Source organism: Mauremys mutica, chromosome 3, assembly GCF_020497125.1.
Source record: "Mauremys mutica isolate MM-2020 ecotype Southern chromosome 3, ASM2049712v1, whole genome shotgun sequence".
Lineage (NCBI taxonomy): Eukaryota > Metazoa > Chordata > Testudines > Geoemydidae > Mauremys > Mauremys mutica.
The window spans coordinates 126,208,647-126,225,544 of NC_059074.1; the positions used below are offsets into that span (position 1 = coordinate 126,208,647).

The 16,898-nt window shown below is 42.9% G+C and overlaps 2 protein-coding genes and 1 long non-coding RNA gene across 8 annotated transcripts in view; 2 read left to right on the plus strand and 1 right to left on the minus strand.

Annotated features, from left to right (window-relative positions):
• LOC123367583 (centromere protein J-like) overlaps positions 1 to 3,378 on the plus strand; it is a 67,186-nt gene extending 63,808 nt beyond the window's left edge. Inside the window, exons 20-21 of the mRNA XM_045011904.1 lie at positions 97 to 217; positions 1,848 to 3,378. Of these exons, the coding sequence (XP_044867839.1) occupies positions 97 to 217; positions 1,848 to 2,037 (311 nt within the window). The 3' untranslated portion in view covers positions 2,038 to 3,378. The remainder of the gene's footprint in view (positions 1 to 96; positions 218 to 1,847) is intronic.
• Positions 3,379 to 6,579: 3,201 nt separating this feature from the next.
• TTLL2 (tubulin tyrosine ligase like 2) lies at positions 6,580 to 16,468 on the minus strand. Of its 6 annotated transcripts, none has more exons than XM_045008936.1 (3): positions 16,452 to 16,468; positions 14,395 to 14,490; positions 6,580 to 8,535 (listed from the first exon to the last, which is right to left on the minus strand). In XM_045008936.1, the coding sequence occupies exon 3, from the start codon at positions 8,516 to 8,518 to the stop codon at positions 6,851 to 6,853; it is 1,668 nt and encodes a 555-aa protein (XP_044864871.1). In that variant the 5' UTR covers positions 8,519 to 8,535; positions 14,395 to 14,490; positions 16,452 to 16,468; the 3' UTR covers positions 6,580 to 6,850. The 6 variants fall into 6 exon arrangements, with proteins under 6 accessions (XP_044864871.1, XP_044864872.1, XP_044864873.1 ...); XM_045008937.1 differs by lacking the exon at positions 16,452 to 16,468 and adding an exon at positions 15,573 to 15,589; XM_045008938.1 differs by lacking the exons at positions 14,395 to 14,490; positions 16,452 to 16,468 and adding exons at positions 9,507 to 9,638; positions 10,598 to 10,756.
• LOC123365910 lies at positions 11,200 to 12,421 on the plus strand. Its single transcript, XR_006577822.1, has 3 exons — positions 11,200 to 11,337; positions 12,118 to 12,273; positions 12,365 to 12,421. It is a non-coding gene; the product is annotated as an uncharacterized LOC123365910 (long non-coding RNA).
• Positions 16,469 to 16,898: the final 430 nt, after the last annotated feature.

The following is a 16,898-nucleotide window of genomic DNA, read 5'->3' on the forward strand; positions in this document are numbered from 1 at the left end:
CTCATCCCCATGTCTTGTGAAAGAACATGCTGTAGTTTCATATAAACCAACATGATGAAGTTTCTAAATAGACTTTAAAAATATTGTTTTCTACAGAAAAACACCACCCAGATGGCACCAAAGAAATTGTGTTCCCAGATCAGACAGTGAAACGCTTCTATGATGGTGGGCTTGAGGAAACGGTTTTTCCAGATGGTACAGTAGTAAAAGTAGAAAAGTAAGTATCCTGTGAGGTGACATGACTGGGGCACTGAGCAGATGTATACCAGCTCTTCTGGTGGGAGGGCGGAAGGCTACAGCTTTAGTTTGTGTCTTACAGGGTTCATTTTTACAAACGAGAGGGTTGTTTTGTTTTCAGTACATACTGATTTGTTTGGAGGTTTCAGAAGAATTGAAAAGAGAAAGGATTTGGAGTACGACTGGAGGAAAGCTTTTACCAGAGCGAAGCATTGGGGATGTTTCTTCACTGCCTTGCATCTTGTATAGTCATTTGCAGCTGGATACAGTGGGTGTGATTTGATTTAGTAGCACTTTACACTCACTTTGTTCAGCTGTAATGACTTGTTACGCAAGGGGCAAGGCACCAGAGGGTCAGGTGCACTGGGTTAGTGCATAGAGCAGGGGACAGAAGATCTGGACTCCTGGACTATACTTACCTCTGTTGCGGACTCTCTTTCCTTGGGCAAGTCATTGCAAGTGACACCTCCCTGTGCCTCAGTGAAAAATGAGTAATAATAATACTTATCACCACATATCTCACAGGGGTATTGTGACAACCACTGTTTGTAAAGTGCTTTAAGATTCTTGGATGAAGAGTGCTCTGTAAGTGCAAATTATGTTGTTCATTATTATTTGAGTTAAGTTTACATACTGACACATGTCTGTGATGAAGACCACATTGTGAGAACTGCTGAGAACCACAGTCCTTCTGTAAACGCTGTTACGTTTGGGTGGTTGAAGATCAGAGCTGTGTGGAAACTTGGAGGGGAAAGCTTCCATCTGATGTGTTATATATATTCATAAGATATATTCATAAGAACATTCAGTCTCAGTGATGCATTCCTGTGCACCCTGTCAGTCTCCTGCAGCAGTGTATATAACATTAGGGCTACTTTCACCCATGTGAACACAAGGAGATGTCAACTGTGTGTCATTGCACCAGCCTGGGCCTATCCACCATAGAGAGGATTCATTTCATGCAACATAATTGCAGCTTCACCTCCCTTGTTGCTTTCACCTGCAGGGAGCAGTTTTAAGTTATGGATGGGACTCCATCAAAGCCCCACTGTTGGAAGCAGCTCTTGGAATGCGTTGATTCAGTATATCCACACCCATTCCCTGTCCAGTGCTGGCCACTTTGGAGGCAGCCCTGGCCCTCAGCATTGGTTTCTGCAGCTATCTATTATACTGTCGCAGCCTGCCCACAGTGTATTTTCCACTGCTGGAGTCTGTCAGGATCAGGGGAGCCAGAACGGGTGACCAGGGGGTTATGGCCCCATCACTTTTTACCAACCATAAGACCAAGCAACAGGGGGAGGAGGTGGAGAGGAGCGAGTGTGGGTGTGTGTGTCTTGGCGGGAAGAGGTGGTGCAGGAGCAGGGCCTCAGGGGAAGGAGTGGCGTGAGGGTGAAGGCTCAGGGAGAAGGGGTGGCATGGGGGCATGGCCTCAAGGTGGGGAGGGGTGGCACGGAGGGGCAGGGCCACAGTTTGGGTGCCAGTGCCCTCCCTCTCCCCCACCCCCCATTTTAGGGAGCTTCCACCACTCTTGTCAGGATGTACTATACACCCATGGGGACTCTGGGTTTTTGTACATGGCTGAATACTTTATCGATTGTCATTTTTTTCAGGAACGGTGATAAAATGGTGATGTTCAGTAATGGGCAGAAGGAGATTCACACGTCACAGTTCAAGAGGAGGGAGTACCCCGATGGCACTATAAAGACTGTGTACTCCAGTGGCCAACAGGAAACAAAGTATTCCTCTGGACGGGTTCGAATCAAAGACGAAGAGGGTAACATCATCCTCAATAAGAAGTGATTCATCTGCTCTAGGCGCAGTGTTGTATGTAGGTTGTTCAAGCCAGTTTCTGGCTGAGATTGGTTATTATTTTACAGTGTAGATATCTGTATCCCCTGGTAGTGCACAAGTCTGATGTGTTTTGTTCCTTGTCCCTTTGCCGGCCTTTCTGTTCCTTGAAAGAATTACGGCCTGACTGAGCACCCACAACTCCTCTCAAAGTCAATTAAGGATCAGGCTCATAACAAGTCGTGTTCTCTAAAATCATAAATGAATGCCATGCGTCTCAAGGAAAACCAGAAATTGCACTGTGGAGAACATTTCACTTCTTCCCACCGGGTGTAAGGAAGAAGGGGATGGACTAGGAGACTAAGCATATGATATGATATGCCTAGATATGATAAGCATATGATATGATATGGTCCACTTTGTCACATGGACCATAAGGTCACGTTCCAAGTAGATATGTAGAATTGAATTTTACTTGCATTCACTGAATTTTAGTTAAACTACAGCTTTCTGGGTGGGTGTTTCTTGAACGAAGCTTCTAAAACTGCACTCAAGTCTGCCCTGAATAGACATTAACCAACCCATGGTACTTTCCTTTCCACCAGGTGTTTGCCTGATGACCTTGCCCAAAATTTCCCTTCCCCTTACTCAGGTGCTAATTGGCACCTCTGTCTACCCCAGAAATGGCTGCATTTCAGTGGTGTTGTATGTATACCCCATAGCTGTAAGACACTTTGAGATCCTTTGGAAAGACACCATATAATTGAAAAAAATATTGTTTTTATTATTCAGCATGGTAGATCCACCCAGACATGCTGCATTAAACAAAATCATTAATGTGAACGTAGTTTATTAAGTAAAAATCTAAAGACCATGGTCCAGTTCCTCAGACTTCAATAGAGCCATGTTGATTTACACTCCATGAAGATCTGGACCGAAGTCTTTAATGTTAAAAATATTTCTTGTTGATTGTCTCTGTCTCTCTCTCTAGCATTATTTAATTTCTTTTTACTCCAGCACCCAAAATACATGTGTAAACTCATGCAGACTCCTAGCAATCTACCTTTATTCTTTCCTCACATGCAAGTGTTAAATAACTGCAAGATTATGCAATTGTTCATTTTTCTGTTTTGTTTTTTGCAGCTCAGAATACAAACAAATTTGCATTCAAATTACTGAGCAATCTGGAAGATGTAGTCTAACTAGACAGAAAGAGTCTGAAACAAGTTATTTCCCATTAATATTGATCATAGATGACAGTGTGTATAAATGTAATTACTCTTTTCTAAGCATTTGATGATGAATACATTGTAATGTGATTCGGGTGTGGTAACATAGTTGTATTTTTATTTCTTTTACTCCCTATGTGTAAAATAAACTATTTAGTACTGTGTGCTTTTCACTATCGTAATCTTTAATTCATTTCTGCATAGCTTACGAAAGGCAGCTTATTAAAGAAATCCAAAAAGATCTCTTGAAAGAGACCATTCTATTCCATGTCCTTTGTTACAGGGTAATACTTCTTGCTGCTACATAAAGGCTGAAACGAGGCTAAGTGGTTTGTCCCAAATAACCATCACAGCAAAGCTGTCATTGAAAACTGCATTCAGTCAGGTTAGGAAAATAGACATGGCGTTTGCATCTGCAAATGAGAAACATCAAGCTTATTCCTAAGAATACTGTTTTTAAAAAAGTTTACTGATCGTCAATGAAGCAGCTGATTTGTGCTCATTTACGGGTATTGAGGAAATGTTTGGTGGTTTTTGCATGTCACTTTTATCTTTAAATCATGATTAAGTATCTAGAAATCTGCTTGTTTGCACCATTAATTATAATCCTGTGATGGGGTGCCTGCCCCACACTGGGCTCTACGGGGTTAATAGAGCCCTAGGGCGCCTGTGTGGGAGGCAGCCAATCAAAGAAGGGCTGCGAGGAGCAGTCAATCAGGGCTGGGCAGGCCCCTATAAGAAGGGCTGCAGAGCATTCACAGTGGAGAGATCTGACAGCCTGAATCAGTTGCCTTTAAGGGCACATTGTAAGGTCTGTTTACCCAGGCTTTCTCCGAGGGTGTCATCTGGGGTTGTTTGTGTTGGCTACTGTTAGATGCTGGGGGCACTGTACTGTTATATGACTGTTCTTATTTAAATGTGCCATGGGGAATAGTAAACTCTGTAAGTGACATAAAGACATTTACACGGTGGTACATGAGGAGAGGCAACTTCTCAAGTAACCAGGCTCTAATCTAAGCTATGTCCTGTAGGTCTTTACAGATCAAAGTCAGCACCTTGACTGGGACCCAGAAATAAAAGTGACAACAGTAAAGTCATCAAAGAACTGGTGTAAAGTGTTTCCTCTGAGTCATACCCGTCTAATAGTTATATAGTTGCCTTGTCCACCACCAAAACTGCCACGTGGCCTTCATGCGGAGGCTCATGCAGATGAAACATACATTGCAGTAATCCCCATGAACGTCACAAACGTACGGGATTGCCTTGGCGGGCTCTCGATCCAAAATAAAATGTCACGAATGTCTTACCAGCTGTGCTTGAATTATGGTGGGGCTGGGGAGGGGCAGGCCCCCCCATACTACTTTTAGTGGTTACCTCACTTCTGTCTGATGACTCCCCCTTACTTCTCACTACTGGTTACATTAAAGCCACCCCCTATTTTTTCCCCATAATTTGAACACTACTTACCATATGCAGGAAAAAGGTTCTCTGGGCCAAAAGCTTCACCGTAGCACCCCCAAATTGCAAACATCTTGGAGAAAAGATAAGCAAAATCTCTTTCGGGCACAGGGCAGGAACTACTTCTGTTGTATCCCCAGGTTCCAACCCACAGTATCACCTATGTCTTATCTAGACTGAGTCTCAGGCAACTCGCTCTAAGTCCCTGGCCGGGCCAGGCACTAGGAAAGTGAACACTGCACCATCTGGGTCTGGTGGATTTAGAGCTGCATGTCCTGTGCATGTTAATGATACCACACCCCAAATCATTTCGCTAGCGCTCCCAGGAGCCTGGCACCATACTGCCTGGGGTAGTGGCAAACCAGAGCCTAGCTAGTAGAACTCTTTACAGCTGTAATTGCCCATAGTAGAACCATTTGGGGTGAGAGCAGAAACAAATATTTAATGGTAATTTTGTTGTCTGACCTGGGGTGCTAGAAAGCAAGCCTCAGGAGAGGCTGAATAGTATAAAAGCAAAGGAACCATCAAAATAAATAGCACAAGACAAGTTTTCTCTCAGAGAGAGGGAGAAGGTGATGGCATAAATCACAAGAGCTATGTAGCTCATGCCATAACCAGAACACCTTCAATGGAAATAAAAACATAGTAAAAATGAGCCCTGATTTGGTTATTCTTAATACGAAAAGACAGCTCCCTACCTCTTCCTCACACCCCTCTCTTCTCTAATCCTTCATGCTGCAAAACCCCTCTGCCCTGTATTCCGACTGACAATGGCCTTTCCCAGCCACAGATGATTCCTTCTCAGAGCACAGATAACCTGTATCAGTGTGGCTGCATACTCCATTTGCAGGATCAGAATCTTGCCAACCCCAAAACATCCCTCTGTGATTCTTATTATAGAAGCTGTAACTTTGTAGGGAGATAGAATACAGTTGCAACACCTCAATTCTTTGTTACGCACAGATTTTCTGGCATCAGACTTAGATGCCATGGCAGTCAGAATTTTGCCTAATGTTTGGAACAAAATGAGAATGTGCTTCTGTAGATCAAGCAGATGCAGTTACTGACAGACGGACAGTTGGTGGCAGTAGAGATGCACAAGGAGCTCAAATGTTTCAATTCAGTGTTGGGGGGGCTTTCGCCCTACTCAGTTTATTGCGCAAAAAGTGTTAAACCAGCAGTCTGATGTAAGGCTGCATAATTATGGCATAACAAAGCTGAGTAACTGTTTAACATTAGTAAGGCCCCCATCAGGTGTATAATGTCTTGTGTCTGTGGGAGAGATTTTATCTGGTGATCCAAAAATGGCACTTGGCGGTTTCATCGCAGCTCCAATATTAAATTCCTCTGTTGCTGTGGGAGACTTCATTATAATATTTTCTACCTCACAAAGACTGTTGGGGAGTCTTTGTTTAGTATTTGAGAAGTAGGGTTGAAAACCAGTCTGGAACAGTATGTAGGATATTTTTGAAATTACATTTCCTAAGCATTTCTGCAGAAACCCATTTTTCAATAAAATGAACATAATTCTGTTTGGATGGCATTTCTTCACACACCATGTAGTCAGTTTGCAGCTGTGACTGCCCAAAAGCTCAGTGTATGAGATCGTGTACTGAATTCTTAAAGAGACTTGATAGTTTTATAACCATTAATAACACTGTAAACTATGGGACATGGATATCCAAGTTGCATGCTTCAGGGGGTAAACTAACCAACATGTCATAGTTATAAAACCTCCCAGGCAGGAAAAGAAAAGCTATTGGCAAGGAAGGGTAGGACTTAATAAATGACTCATAAACAAAAGCAAAGATTGACATTTTTAAAGCTTTTGAAAGAATATACAACTTTATATTTTCATTTTGGGACTTTTTCCAGAGGCAGAAGAAAACTGTATGAATTAATTATGCAATTCATCCTTTTATTTAACAAAATAATTGCCTAGCATCATTGTTAAATCACAAGAGACATTTTCAAATTGTGTGTGGTTTTGCAAGATCCCTATTTCTGAGATGACTTCCGCACATACCCACCATCTTCAAACTAAGCCACCAGCTAAGATGTGTCAATAGCACCATTCATATCTGGTTATTGTCTTCCTCTTTCATTGTGTGGCAGCTTATAGCCTAACATCCACTGAGTTATCTAAAAGTTAAATAATCTTTTCTCTTCTTTACCTTCTGCTGTCCTGGGGGCAACTGTTTGTTCATTAACTTGTGTATTTCTTGTACGATGCTTTTTACATCTATTCCATTTCTGGAGGCTTCAAGTGCAGCATCGTTGAAAGGAAATATAAGGACAAAATCACCTACTCGAGGGAAGGGCCTTTTGTCTTTAGTGAAGAGAAAATATGGAGGAATAGTTAATTTGTAGTTATATAACTCAGTGGTAGGCAACCAGTGGGTGACTTGGACAGATGCATGTGCAGGGTGTCTAGCGCCTGGCAGCTGTTTGCTTTTAGACGCCGCCTTTGATTGTGAAGATGTTTTCGGCCTGTTCATCCTTTCCCGGAGCTGTGAGGTTAGTGTTTTCCTTGGATGTGTTCTGGCCATTTTCCCCATCACTATGGCCTCCTTCTTAAATGAACCTCCTGCAACCTCCAAGAGAGACTGCACTGCAGAAGTGGCAGTCCATTCACTCTCCTGCCTAGAAGCAAGGAAATTGGGAGCATCATCTGTTGCATTTTCACCCTGTGTCCTCAAGGGGATATGTGTTCTACCAGCATATGAAGCTTTAGTGCCAGGCCCTTTGTTTTCTCTCAAGGTGTCAGTTTGCTTATAATTTAGCAATTCAATGATATCATGGAGAAGTCTTTTTTTCACTGTTGTGTCGATGGAACAGTCTAGGCGCAAGGCTGGGCTGTAGTTTACTTCTAAAAGCCATGGTTTGAATGTGTCATCTATCAGAATGTCGAACCCAAAGAGCTCAAAGCAATTGGATGTCAATGGAACAGAAGGGGTTATAGCAAGCAGGGTCAGCATTATGATGTTGTTTATTCTCTGCCACAGAAGCAGGTCGTCCACCTCATGGCTGCGTAGGTAAGATCGGAATTTGCTGAACGTCCATTTGCAGCCACGGCCGATCCCTTCTTTATTTTTTTTGTACGAGGCGCCAAATTTATTGATGCTGGTGTTTGTCAGATGGGCATAGACGTTGTCCAGACAACCGAGGTCAAACTTTTCAGTGGCAAACCTCACCAGCCCTTCATCATAAGTGTAAATGGTAAGGGGGCAAAAACTGGTGACACAGACATAGAGGCGGAGATCCGATTTGTACCCAGAAATAAGCAAAGGGTTACTAATGTACTTCTGCACAATGACCATGCAATCATATACAAAGTCTTTAATGTCCTGGAAAATGAGTATGCCCCTTCCACGAGACAAATCCACAGGCTTGCAAATCCAATAGCATGGCTTTTTGCCCTGTGACTGTCTCTCTTTGGTGTACTCTGCTATAAACTTGACATAGTCATTAGGCATGATGAATGCCACTGGACTAAACTCATAAAGAGATGGTCCATAAATTCCCTTCATGCGTTTCAGATGCCTTGCCAGATAGTCTTTCCTTGTGATCCTCACTGTTTCTGGATAGTGATTGAGCCTCTGCCATGGTTTAATGCTTCGGTGGTCAGTCATACGGAAAGGGGAGTTCTGCCAGTACAGATTCCAGTCTGCTTCATCTTGCTCTTGTTCATCAAATTCACTCCAACCACGTTCCAGTAAGACCTCACGGACTGCTTCAGGAACGCTCTCGTGGAGACGGAAGACCAGAGGCTTCAGGATGTCTTCTCCATCATGGTCATATGCCATTGTGTGGGCCTTATTTTCTGAAAAAGAATTATCAGGAGGAAAATAAATAAATAAATGATTGTCACGAATTGAGCTGAAACACCTCATATACATCTTGGCATACCCAAAGCCTCTCTCTCCCATGGTTCTTTCTGCCATGAATGTGCAAATTGCAAATGAAAAATGGAGTCCAAAGCTTTATTTCCTGCTGAAGGAGCAATGGTACGAGCCTCATGTGCAATATTGGTTTCTGAAAACTTTAAGGCAGCATGAAACATGGCCGTCTCTATAAAATTGAATGTCCATATATTTTCTTTTGCTTTGCTTTTTAATTTAAAGTGGCCAATCTTAGCAGTAGTGGGCTTGCGCAGTAGTCTGATGCTTTTGTAATTCACAAATATCTATTATTTTACAATGTCATTGTTCAGTCCAATGATCATACACTAGTAATTTAGGACCCATATTTCCCAGTTGCCTTGAAGCCAAGGTTCAGACATTTTACCACCACGTTATCAAACCCTTTTCTGAGGAAAACCCCGCTGTAGACAAGATCTTAGGGCCTGATCCAAAGCCCAGTGAAGTTAATGGAAAGACTCTATTGGCTTCAGTGGGCTTTGGATCCCAGCCTAAAGTCCTGGTATCACCTGGCTGGTCTACCTAATACTTTGCTGTTACCAGTGAAGCTTTTCCTCCTCCCTGAAGAGCTCCATATGCTGTTCCTTCTCCCCATTGCCCTCCTGCAGAGGGGTTAATACTCCTTGGGGTTTGTAAATAATCTCCTATAGGAAGTAATGTAAACTCTAGATGATGCACCATTTCAGAATATGCACAGCAGATGGTGTATGCCAGCTCCTTTGAGTTGGAAATGCATTTTAATTCTTCTAGTTTCCTGGGGAAATTAGCAGCTTTAACACAGAACTATTAACTTTTAAATGACACCCTCCTTCCCACCCTCCCACCCCACACTCATACCCCAATTAATTCTAAATATAAAGAAATGGGGTACAACTTGAAGGCTCTGTTGCCCCTTCTGTCTGTGGAGGGCACAAAATCCCAGTCGATAGCTGCCTTAGGGGGTATTGCTGCTTCTGTGGCAGTGCTCTGCCCTTCCCCCAAACCTGCTGCAGAAGCTCCTCTACGTCTAGAAAGGAGGAAAGACTGCAGTTAGGAGGAGAGCAGTTCTACAAGGCAGCATGTCTGCCATTGAAATCCATGCCCTTAAGATCTTTTTTTTTTTTTTTTTTAGATGTTGTCTTTTTTTAATTTGCCTTCCGGTGTTGGTGAGCTTTGGGGTCACATTTTCAAGATTTTTTCTGCAGCCACACATGCTAGAAACATATTTTCATTTAAAAAAAGAAAGCTGAGAGTCTTTCATAGTCATCTGCCTCCAGGAGCTGGGGATTTAAGAAAAATACCAAATGTCTCATGAGCCTTGCACTAAAATCACAAGAACTGGCAACACTGTCTATGGGAAGCATCAGTGGGAAGGCTCCTAAGCTTTGATCCATTAAATTAAGAGGCTTCAGAGTGGTAGCTGTGTTAGTCTGTATCAGCAAAAACAATGAGGAGTCTGTATCTATTGGGTTTCCGGGAAACGGGGCGGGCGAAGCCCACCCCATGCTAACGGAACCCCCCCGCAGCCTAAGGGGAGGTTCCACAGGGCCCTTAAGATCAGCATGAACTTACCTATTTTACCACTCCACACTCTGAAATCCCCAGGATGGGGGCCTCCAGGGATGGACATTACATTTTACCCTTGGAATGTAACAACATTAGAAAATAAAATAAGAAAGGAATTTTCCTAATCACAACTCTTAGGCTTTGTCTACACTGTGCTGCTTTTAGCAACACAGCCATGCCACTACAGCCGTGCCGCTAAAAGGTTCACAGTGTAGCCGCTGTTTGTCAGCGGGCGATCTCTCTCTCCTGCAGACAAAAAACTTCCACCCCCAATGAGCAGCGGTTGCTTTGTCAGCAGGAGCGCACTCCTGCCGACAAAGCACTGTTCACACCGGCGCTTTTCCTCGACAAAACTTTTGTCTTTCGGGGTGTGTGTTGTTTTAACACCTCTGAACGACAAAAGTTTTGTTGTTCACTTACCAGTGAAGACAAAGCCTTAGTGTCTGCACAGGTCTGATTTTTCCCAAGACATGCACATCAGCTATACAGTCTGCTCAACCTGTTTTCAGACCGACAGCTTGGTATATTTTTTAAGGTTGAGAATCTTTTCTCCTCAGGTTTAAACTCCCAACTTTTGAAACAATCCACAGAATGTAAATTCCATACATTCTAAATCGCCATAGAAACCTAGGATGCATGTCACACCTCACAGCATTCCCTCACTCCTCCTTTCCTATGATAGAATATTTATGAGGAAATGGCAATTTGTCAAAACTGAAACTTTTCACCAAAAGTGGTTGGTTTGACAAATTTCCTGCTTTGAAATATTTTTTGGGAAAAAAATCTAAATGGTTGAAAAGTTCTGTTTTTCAATTGAAAATAAAAGGCATAGTTGAAATGAAATGTTTCAATTAACCTGATTTGAATTTTTTTTTTTCAGATTTTTCAGTCCACCAAAATATTCAAGATTTTGACTTTTTTTTCCCAATTCACGATGGGAAAAAATTCCAAAACCTCAAAAAATTCTTGCAGGATGGGAAAACCATTTCCCACCCTCTTCCAGTATTCAGTGACATTCTTGTCCGGTGTATATGTATTGGTTACCTGAACCTTGTGCTGTTGTCAACTGGTGGTGTCGGCTCATCACACTAAGTATCTTTCTTTTGTGAACTTTAACCGTTGTCTACCTTAGAGAATTTAATTGTTGCAACTTGAAACAGGTATGAATGGTCTGGTGCTATCTGCAGTGGTGCATGAGTCATGAGCCATGTGTGCAGCACAAGTTAGGACTTTAGGGAGAACTCAGGACCAGCTCCCATATAGGTTTGACTTGCGGCCCAGACCTTGGGACTAGAGCCAGGCCTGTGGGGAAGAAGGAGCCAGGTTCAAAGGCAGATTGTGCTGGTCAATCAAGGGAGAAAGCTGACAGGCAGGGCAGTGGCTGGGAGAGATCTGGGGACAGCAGTTGTGCCCTCCAGTGACCAGGCATCTGAACCGAGACTGGAGGTAGTACCCCTGACAGGGAACTGGGACCAAAACCCAGGAGGGTTTCAGCAGAGGATTGACGGCAAGAGGCTGAGAAGAAGGGCCTAACAAGAGACAGACATCACAGGAAGTGGCCCTGGGAAGCAGTGAAGTAGCAGGGTTAGTGTTTGAGTCAGACAGCTGTGTCACGGGAGGACCCAAGGGCTGGACCCTGCATAGAGGAAGGCCTGGTTTCTCCTATGGCACCACCTGTAGGTGGTAGGGAAATGGCTGTGTACAAGCGGGAGGGACTGGGGGGAAGTGGCGGGAAGGTGAAGAATAGCGTGATCCCTGTTGAAAGACGACAAGGAGAATCTCTGTCCATGAACTAGGGCTGAATTTCTTCATTTCATGATTTCTAATCCGTTACTCAACACTATTTATAGTAAAACAAAGTAGTTAATAAATAAATGAATATTTTTTCTGTTGTTTTGCAGCTGAATTTATAACTTCCTTCTCTCTTGTGTTTGAGCCAGAGATGGAAGTCAGCCAGGCCCAGGTTTGGATGGAGGACACCCTTCTGAGCCCCTTCAGGTCACTCAGGAATTCCTCCTTCCCATCTCTCTCCTACACATAAGGCAGAGTCCTCAGGGGATGTACCACTCTTGGGAGATGGGACTGAGGGGAACCATGTGGGTACTAAAGCACCCTAGTGATGTAAGTAGATTTACTTGGGTATATGGGAAAGCAGCCCACCACTGTCTATTTTCTATTCTCTTTAAGGTCCCAGGAGTGTGGTGGACACTGCTGAGGCAGAACACACATTGCCATGGCAGCCCCAGTGATGTAAGTACATGTTAGTTATTGTCCTTGCCTCCATCTTCTTCCCTAAAGTTCCACTCTCTCTTATAAAATTGCCTTTGTAGATACATATTAATCATCCATTTTAAAAGCCCTGCAAAGAAACATTTGTGCTGTAAAATTTCTAGGCTCTGACTCAGCTTCCCTGACAAGGAATACTAAATTCCAAATAACATTTAACTGAATTGACCAAGCTTGACAGCTCTGAGTCATAGTTTAAATGTTGCAGTTAGTTTTGTGTGTGTATGTTATGCACTGATCAGTAGTGCTACTAGCAACCCTTCATTGAAAGGCACTGTGTTATATGACTACTGAGCACAGTAAATGCTGCCACCAGGAAGTCTTAACTAACACATTGTAAATTACTCATTATTGGCTGCTAACAATACCTAAACAATAAAGCTGTTGACAGTGGTTTGCTCATGTCAGGTTGTGTCAATGGAAAACCTTTCTTGCTATTTACACTCAGAGGGAAGTTGACTGGAAAGACAAGTGTTTTGCAAGCCTGGACATAACAAATATCAACACCAAATTCCTTGGAAACTCAGTATCTAGTGTATATAGAGTGCAAAAACAATAAAAAGAGTTCAGATATAAGGAACACAATTTAAGCACAACTGGAGGAGAACTATCATCAAGTGATCAGCTAAATGTGTGAACACAAATTTGACTACTTTTTTCCCTATAAATGTGTGAATAACTGTACAAATATCCTTTCATTCAGATGAATTTGCCTGAGTTGCTCAATTTTCTTTTGCAAATTATGAAAACATAATCATTTTAAGCTCCACCTACTTGCAATCATTTGCACAGTGCACTTGCTGTACTTTCCATTAAAAGTTAACAGCTGCCCACAGTTCTCACACAGTGGTATCTGAGAGGCTAATGTATTTCCTTGTATTTTAAATAAAAAATCCTTGTGCTGCAGTGTCTCCGTAACAAATAACTGTATGCTGATGATATTGCAATGACAACTACTGTACAGGTGTCCAGTTTTAAAATTTCACTTTTGAAATTGAACATTTCAATTTGAAATGATTTTGTTTCAAAATTTTCTTTAATTTTATTTTTAAAATTCTAAAACATTTTAAAATTCTAAAACATTTTAAAATGGTCAAAATTGAAATAACTTGTTTTGGTTTGGTCAAAATGAAATGTTTCATTTGATTCAAACAATGTTTTTCTTTTTACTTCTCAATTTGCCCATTTTTATTTTATTTTATTTTATTTTGGTGTGACCCAAAATGAATTTTTTCAACTTTTTGAACTTGCCAATGAATCAAAAAATCCATTATTCACTCAGCTCTTCTGGCTCATAGATTTCAAGACAGAAGGGATCATCAGATCATCTAGTAGTCTGACATCCTGTATATCACAGGCTATCAAATTTGACCCTGTTACCCCATATTGGTACCAATAACTTGTGTTTAACTAAAGCGTATCTTCCAAGGAGGCATCCAAGCTAGCTCAGATAACTGATTTTCTTTGCACAAAAGAGTTCTTGTGGCATCAAATCTAGAAATAGCTGCATTATGTTGGAATTAATATTGTAAAAGCCATTGTACAATGGACAAAATATGTATTGGACAGGTGCATGCTAAATATTTATTTATTGGCACCATGTTCTTATTTAAAAACGTTACTATTGAGGATAGTCGAGAGAGACTTACAAAAAAATCTCCCTTTTCTTACTCTGCCAGTTGAAATGCAGTTGAATTCCGCATCTTACGAATTATTACATCTCTGTGAATCTGGTATGAAACAAAGAAGGCTTCTAACCCTTATGCTCTCAACCCCTGTTGTGTGTCCTCCATCATCAGCTGGGAATGAAATCCTTTTCACAGGATTTTTTTTTCCTGTACAAATTCCCTCTTTCACAAGAAAGGCCAAGGACTAGAAAGTGCTTAACACACACACATGACTGTACTCATCAATTCAAAATGTGCACATACCTCTCCCGCTGGTACATCTACATTTCTGGACAGGTGCATTCTCTGTATGGTAATTGTCCTAATCAACAATGCATACTGGCCAGGACACTCCAGGCTCTAGGTAGAGAATCAGCAAACATCAACATGCACTTGAATTTTCAAATACGAACATAAGGAAACCCCTCCTTTATGCTCGCAAATGCCAAAGGGGGTTTGCAGGCTGCCTGATTCAGCAGCTACAGCTGTCTGATTGGTTTTTCTTGCCTGGATGTCTCCAAGGGCAGGCCAAGAGGGTTGAAGTATTGTTGCCTAGCAACACAAAGTAGCAATCCTGTATACAAAGGCAAAGAGTGACAGCATCATGGAAGTAGGCGAAGTGCTTTATTGAGTCCTTTCAACTTCTGTCACCAGCCCATAGGTTCCTCTTTCTCTTCTTTAATCTCCATGAGCCAAAGCCAGCCAACCTTGCTGTGTCAAAACTGAGCCCAGCTGGCCTTGCTCAGGCAAAACTCCCATAGGAGTCAATGAAAGCTTTGGCTTAGTAATATCAAACATTAGCTTATGTTGCTTTTAATTCATTCTCTTTTGTGGTTTCATGTGGCACTGCGATGGGCTTTGGTTTTTATGTGTAGGACTCTTACTGCAGTCACTGGATGTATGTAGACAATGATTAATATTAATGATATTCAGTTTAATTTAGAAAGTAATATGGTAAAGTAGGATGCCCCACCTTCTGCCTCCTCTCCTCTCCTCTCCTCTCCCCCCACCTCCCACCCCCAGGGGCTGCTGCCTGGGCCAGGGCTCTCATCAGTGCTCCCAACTTCCATATCAAACTTTTATCTCAGCTGCACCGAACTGGGAAAACAGGATCATAAAGTGTGAGACCAGGTCCCAGAGGGAGAAAAACTGGTAACTTCCCTCGTCCCCATCATCTATTCTCTGCTTCCCTCCTCCCACTAATTCAGTTCTGCTCTCTCGCTCCCCATTTCAGTGTCTCCTCAGCCATGGCCTGGGAACTGAGGGAGCTCAGCATTTGACAAGAGGTACTCAGCAGCTTTCAGGGGGTGCTCAGCACCTTGCAAAGCTGTGACCCTGCATAATATTTGTCTGGTATAAACATCTATCATGCACAGCATTTAGAGGCAGTCTGTTTATAAACTGTTTGCTGTCCAGGTGACTAGTGGTTATCCTTCCAGGACCTTCAAGCCTGCAGTTTGTACATATTGGGATTGCTCAGCATGCTACCAGAATGGGCACTCATTAACCTCATACAGGTGGAGTCAGTGATAGATGCCTACTGGGGTGAACACAGTTGTTGCTGGTGGCATTTATAATAGATTGGCCATCAGCCAAGCGTGAGGTGAGAGGGGATGGTGATTCCAAGTGAGTCCTGCCTCTGGTTCAGTTCATTCCATCCAAACATGATTCGCCTGCTTACTACCCAGTCAACCAAAGCAAGGCCTGTGGAATGTTCCTCTGGAAGGCCAGAAGCTTCATGCCACAGTGACACCAACCGCCACTTTGTTTTCCCTCTGGAGCACAGAGGCCTCCCTGGCTCAGATCCCTACCAATATTTTGATGTCGTGAGTCGTTCTACAGCACAGGCTCGGTTTATTAACTTTAACCGCAGTTCTAACTCACTTATGGGGCCTGCTCATCTGCGGCCTAATAAGTTCAGGCTGAATAGATCAAGTCTGATAGTTGCCTCTGCCAGACAGCTCAGCCGTGTTATTCGCATATGAGGCTATCGTATGCTTCACCTCACTCTGCCCTGACTAAGGCTTCTCAAATTAACTGTCTAGCTGGGTATTTTTATGGCTCCCATTGCCATACTATCTGAACTTATCCTCATAATACCCCTGTGGGGCAGAGATATAATTATCCCCATTTTACAGAGGTGGAGCTGAGGCACTGAGATATGTGACTTGCCCATGTCACACTGGAAGTCTGTGACAGAGCCACTAACTAAACACAAATCTCCATTCCAGGGCCTGACCCACAAGACCATCCTTTCAGTTCTGACTCTGCCTAGCTTGTGTGCTGAGATTCCCCGATACCAGCAGCATCCTGTTGCTTACTGCCTGCTTCATCCGTTGTAGCTTCAGTTGGAATCTATGGTGTCTGTGGCAAGCCATTGTGGTGTCATTGCTTGACATGTCCACAGCATGAAAAATATCCAAATAGTTTTGGAAGGAAGGAGAGGAGGTAACTGAAAGTATTTTGATAGTATGGTGACAGAAAAAACCTGCTGTATCAACAGATGCAAAGTTGCATGCACGCAAATGGACATTGGGCTGAAGGACACTAAGCCCTGGTCTACACTGGGGGTGGAGGGGATTGATCTAAGTTATGCAACTTCAGCTACGTGAATAATGTAACTGAAGTCGACATACTTAGCTTGACTTAAGTGTGGTGTCTTCACCCAGGTGAGTCGACTACTGCCGCTTCCCCGTCGACTCTGCCTGCGCCTCTCACGGCACCGGAGTACGGGAGTCTACGGGAGAGCGTCAGGGGTTGATTTAGTG

Coding starts and splice junctions, on each gene's coding strand:
- TTLL2 (XM_045008933.1), bottom strand. CDS start 10,241: ATGTCCATCCCTGGAGGCCCCCATCCTGGGGATTTCAGAGTGTGGAGT. Junction 8,536..10,183: donor AGTGTGGAGTGGTAAAATAG/GTAAGTTCATGC, acceptor ATTCTTTTTCAG/AAAATAAGGCCCACACAATG.